At 30.2% G+C, this 4845-nt stretch overlaps 1 protein-coding gene across 1 annotated transcript; it reads right to left on the bottom strand.

Moving 5' to 3' along the window:
• Nucleotides 1-547: 547 nt before the first annotated feature.
• Nucleotides 548-3077, bottom strand: LOC127085565 (ADP,ATP carrier protein 1, mitochondrial). The gene is made up of 4 exons (XM_051026075.1): nucleotides 2926-3077; nucleotides 1614-2097; nucleotides 1143-1514; nucleotides 548-1056 (listed from the first exon to the last, which is right to left on the bottom strand). Exons 2-4 carry the CDS (start codon nucleotides 2085-2087, stop codon nucleotides 760-762), a joined length of 1143 nt encoding a protein of 380 aa, XP_050882032.1. The 5' UTR covers nucleotides 2088-2097; nucleotides 2926-3077; the 3' UTR covers nucleotides 548-759.
• Between the last annotated feature and the right edge of the window lie 1768 nt (nucleotides 3078-4845).

Below are 4845 nucleotides of genomic sequence, written 5' to 3'. Positions count from 1 at the left end.
TAGCAATATCGATTTCTACAGATTGAAGTTAAACATGCTTTACTTATAATAAAAAAATAGAAAATATAACATAAGTGCATAATCCATAATAATACATTCTTTAGCAAAAAATAATATTAAATCATCTTGACGTTGGTTTTTACTTGATGGAATTTCAGGTTGACGTTGGTTTTCACTTGATGCAATTTTACCGCACTAATGCTAGTTAATAACTCACTATGTCTTCCTATAACGGGTTTTGAAAAATTCCAATTTGCAGACCAAAAACACTAACAAAAAGTGCAACAAGGAATGAGGCTTGAACCGCACATATTTGATAATAACGAGAGGATAACAAGTAAAATGAAGGAATAACTAACACTTCTCCTGGAATCAAAACATTAAAACCAGACAACCTTATCATACCGGTATTCTGTTGACTGAATATATATCAATTTGGACATCAGATTCAAATTTATCACATCGGTATGAAAATACACTCATTGGCATTTTATTCTGGAAATAGAACAGAATATAAGATATATTTCAAAACATTAAAAAACAGAAATTCCAAGTGACAGTTACTTATCCTGCCACTCCAATAAATCATGCTTTCAATTTCAACTTTCCAACCAAAACATAAAAGAGTTTGGGAGCATCCCACCGAGTAAATTTATTAAACAAAATTTGCTGCAGCAATTAGTCTAAACTCTCGGAACATAAATGATTTTCATCGCCATCTAAAAACAATAAATTTGACTTAAAAGACACTAAAAATAATTAAGCTCCACCAGATCCATATTTCTTGCCGAAAACAAGAACCTGCAACTTGTCATAACCAGCAAGCACACCAGCACCAGCAACGGCACGGAGGATGTTAGCACCAGCTCCCTTGAACAATGACTTAGCTCCCTCGTTCTTCAGGATTTGTTGGAATGCATCCAAGGAACTCTTGTACTTGACAGCTTCTCCTGATGTCATCATCATTCTTCTCCTAACTGTGTCAATTGGGTATGAGGCTAGACCAGCACCATTGGTGATGAGCCATCCGAGTCCAAAACTGGCGAAAAAGCTATCCTGTAATATCAAAAGCAATGTAAAAACCTTTCAGCAACTGATCGAATAAAGTTAATATCATGTTAATTGAGGCAACAAGTACTAACCTGCAATTTTCCAGTCAGAAGAACTGGTTTGAGGGAATCGTACATTCCAAAGTAGAGACCACGGTACACAATGATTCCAACACAGGAGATGTTGAAACCACGGTAAAGCCCAGCAACTCCATCAGTTGCGAGGGTCTTCTTGTAGACATCGACAAGACCATTGAATTGTCTTTCTCCACCCTTCTTAGCTGCCTTAGAATCATTGGCAAGACGGGTACGGGCATAGTCGAGTGAGTAAACAAACAAGAGGGATGAGGCACCAGCAGCACCTCCGGATGCCAAGTTGCCAGCAAACCACTTCCAGTAACCATCTCTGTCCTTCTTGAAGTTGAAAAGCCTCTTGAAGTAATCTTTGAATGCAAAATTCAATGCCTAGAAGAATTTAAACAGCATATGTATCAACATCAACACATAGATAAGCAAATCAGCTGAAATTAATTAATAACCAATTACAGTAAATGACTAACTAACCTGAGTGGGGAAATAACGAATGACATTGGCAGTGTTTCCTCTCCATAGAGCAACCAAACCCTCATCGGCAGTTGTTCTTTTAAAACAATCACCAATGCCCTTGTATGGCTCAGAAAGCCTACCAGCCTTGATCATCTCATCCTGGTTTTGGATCAAAAGCTTAACACGCTCGATGGGAGCAGCAGCAGTTTTTGAAACTGCAGCTGAAACACCACCCATGAGAAAGTCAATAAGAAAATGGCTCTTTTCCGCTGGAGCAGCAACAAACATAGGAGAAGCATTGGTAGCAACTGAAGATAAATCAACAGTTGTCCTGCATGCAGGTGCCAATGCAGCGTTTGAGTAATTCCCATAGGAGTATTTTTGGAACATTGCAGGTTGACGGAAGCTTCCACCATAACCCGATGAGACACCAGATCGACGATGGATCTGGCCAGTGACCTTCTCCATGATTGTAGGGTGCTGATCAACCATGGTGACTTTCCTGAAAAGTGTAGTCAAACAATGTCAAATAAGGTTTCATAAATACTAACATAAAGAAATAGGACAACATCTATTAGTCTTCAATACAAGAGGCAAACAAAAATCATAAACCAAGCAAATTCATATAAATAAAAAATAAAAAATAAAAAAATAATTACCATATAATCCTGGCAAAAGAAGGTATAAGATACAATCAAAAATCACATAACAAACTATAAGAAAGATTTGTCAAATGCAAGCAAAAGAATCATAAAAAAAACATTAAAAGCCTACTTAAGGGGACTAGAAAAATTCAGTAGAATACTCCTATAAACTATAGGATATAATTATGATAAATCCACTAAATCAAAATCAGAAAATGTAAAACAAACAAATTACATCACCACCAGATAACCATCAAGTGAGATCTAATTAAAACCACACAGATTCATTACCAGCAATTATTAAAATTTAAAATAAAATAAAAAACAGATCCAATTATTTTTATAAAAAAAAACAAATAGATCCATCTAATTCTTAAAAACACCAAAAAAAAAAATCAATCACAGATTCTGGATCAGATCAGATCTGAAAAAATAAACAGAATTTCACAGATCTATTACATCTGAAGGTTCAAAAGTAAACAGCAATGTCACTCTTACCAGCAAAATCAACAAATCGAAAAAAAAAACTATAAATCGAATATTTAATAACAGTAAACACCAAAACCATAACAGATTCAAAATCGGAAAAAATAATTACAATCAAATCAAATCATCAGCATCATATATGTGAAGAAAAATTGAACAAAAAACTCAGATCTGAAAAATGAAGAAGTGATGAAGTTTACCTTTCACGTAGGGTTTTAGCGAAAGGATGAGAGAACGCTAGAGAGAGAGAGACGCAGGAAGAGGTTTGTGTGGAGGCGTGTGCGTGCTTTGAACGGAGCAAAATTCGACCTCTTTATATATGCGACTTCAGAGTGTAGTGGTAAATATTGGTGGGGTATACTTTACACGTGGCGTGTTATGATTCATACACGTTGGATTCAGAGATGCTCGCATCACCGTCCAATAGTTGGTACCTCTCGGAAGGTTCCAAAGGGAATGCACATTTGAATTGAAAGGACACCGTTGATCATTTGATGGCTAATATTAATATTAAAATTAAAATATATTGTTAGTAGTCATAGTTAGTTTATTTCTTGGATTTGACTATTTTGAATGAAGAGGTGATTCTTTTAAGATGAAAATATAAAATAAATAGTGTAAATATTTTTGTTTATTCAAAAAGTAATTAATTAATGGTTAAGATTCTAAGTTCTAACAATTTTATAATTTATTTTTTAAAATGTTAATTTAATTTATTTATTTATATTAATATATAAATATAAATAAATATTGTATTGAAGAATTTAACTCTAGACTAACCATTTACCTTTATTTAATTTAATAATTTTGAAGTAATAAATATGTTTAATTTTCTCCATGGTATTTTCAGGTTTTATTTAATATAAGCACATTCCAGATTTCTTATTTTATGAAAAAATAAAAGATTTTATTTAGTACCCTAATCAAATGTTATCCTAATGAAGTGTATCTACTATATATTTAATTATTATGAAAACAGCAATGTCGTTTTATCAATTACAATATGCTCTAGGCGCCACAATAAGAAGAGTTATAATAGATTAAAAAAAAGTTCTTTCTTTAAGAAAATTAACAGAATTGAATAGTAAAATTGAATTTAAACACTAAAGTATAAAAGGAATTTGATTTTAAAAAGAAAACTTTAATGTAAAAATATAATATAAGATAATTGATTGTAAAGTGCCTCCTATACTTTTTTTTTTTAAGTTCGTACATTTAAATATATAAACGATATTTTTCTATTTTATTTTAATTTTAATTATTTGTATGTTGCAATTATTATTTGACTTAAAAATAAGGTAAGCAATAGTTTTTTTTTATATTTATAATGAATGAAAGATAAAATAAGAAAGAAAATATTTTATATAAAAAAGAATGTTTTTTATATATTATTATATAAAATAAAATTCATCCAAAATATTAAAATGAAATAAAAAAAATTAACTTAACTAAAAAACTCCATTGATTGATCTTATCTTTTTTATATAGTTAATTTATACAACTACATAAAGATAAAATATACTAGTATAATATTTATAAAATAAAAAAGCACGTGTAATATACATTGTGATGTAACTTTGCTCATAAAATTTATTTTGCTAATTTCTTAACTTTTTGAAAAAAAAAATTAATAAATTTTTTTCCAAAATTAAGTAAAAACATGTCGTTTATGTCCCATGTGGGCATTAAAAAAATAAAAAGACAGATACGTCCCGGGGTTAGTATTAATTTTAAATAAAAGTTAATATATTAATAAAATAACATAAATCATTGGCACAAAAAAATAATAATAACTTAAATTACTTTGTTTATACATCTACATATTCAAAGTATTTTTAATGTTAATTTATAAATTGTACACATACTTTTCTTTTGGTCAAACAAAAAGTTTTTTTATTTTTTAAAATTTATGATATGTTACAATATATCAACAAGTAACAACAACGGCTCTATATAATATATCCTAGAGTTGCCATCAAAACTTATTTAAAGAAAAAATAAAAACATTTTTATTATGAAAAATTAGTTCCAAAAGAGTTTTGGGTTGGCAGCTTGAATAATTACAAAAATGGTGAAAAATATATTGAAATTTTTTTCTTTAATACTTATGCAATGCATGA

This window comes from Lathyrus oleraceus, chromosome 5 (genome assembly GCF_024323335.1).
Source record: "Lathyrus oleraceus cultivar Zhongwan6 chromosome 5, CAAS_Psat_ZW6_1.0, whole genome shotgun sequence".
NCBI classification, from domain to species: domain Eukaryota; kingdom Viridiplantae; phylum Streptophyta; class Magnoliopsida; order Fabales; family Fabaceae; genus Lathyrus; species Lathyrus oleraceus.
This window is presented reverse-complemented; position numbering and strand designations above follow the sequence as displayed.

Bases quoted from the DNA above. Each gene is read 5' to 3' on its own strand.
- LOC127085565 (XM_051026075.1), bottom strand. From the start codon at position 2,087: ATGGTTGATCAGCACCCTACAATCATGGAGAAGGTCACTGGCCAGATC. The intron at 1,515-1,613 runs GTTAGTTAGTCA...AAATTCTTCTAG, and splicing joins TTCGTTATTTCCCCACTCAG to GCATTGAATTTTGCATTCAA. The intron at 1,057-1,142 runs GTTAGTACTTGT...TTGATATTACAG, and splicing joins TTCTGACTGGAAAATTGCAG to GATAGCTTTTTCGCCAGTTT.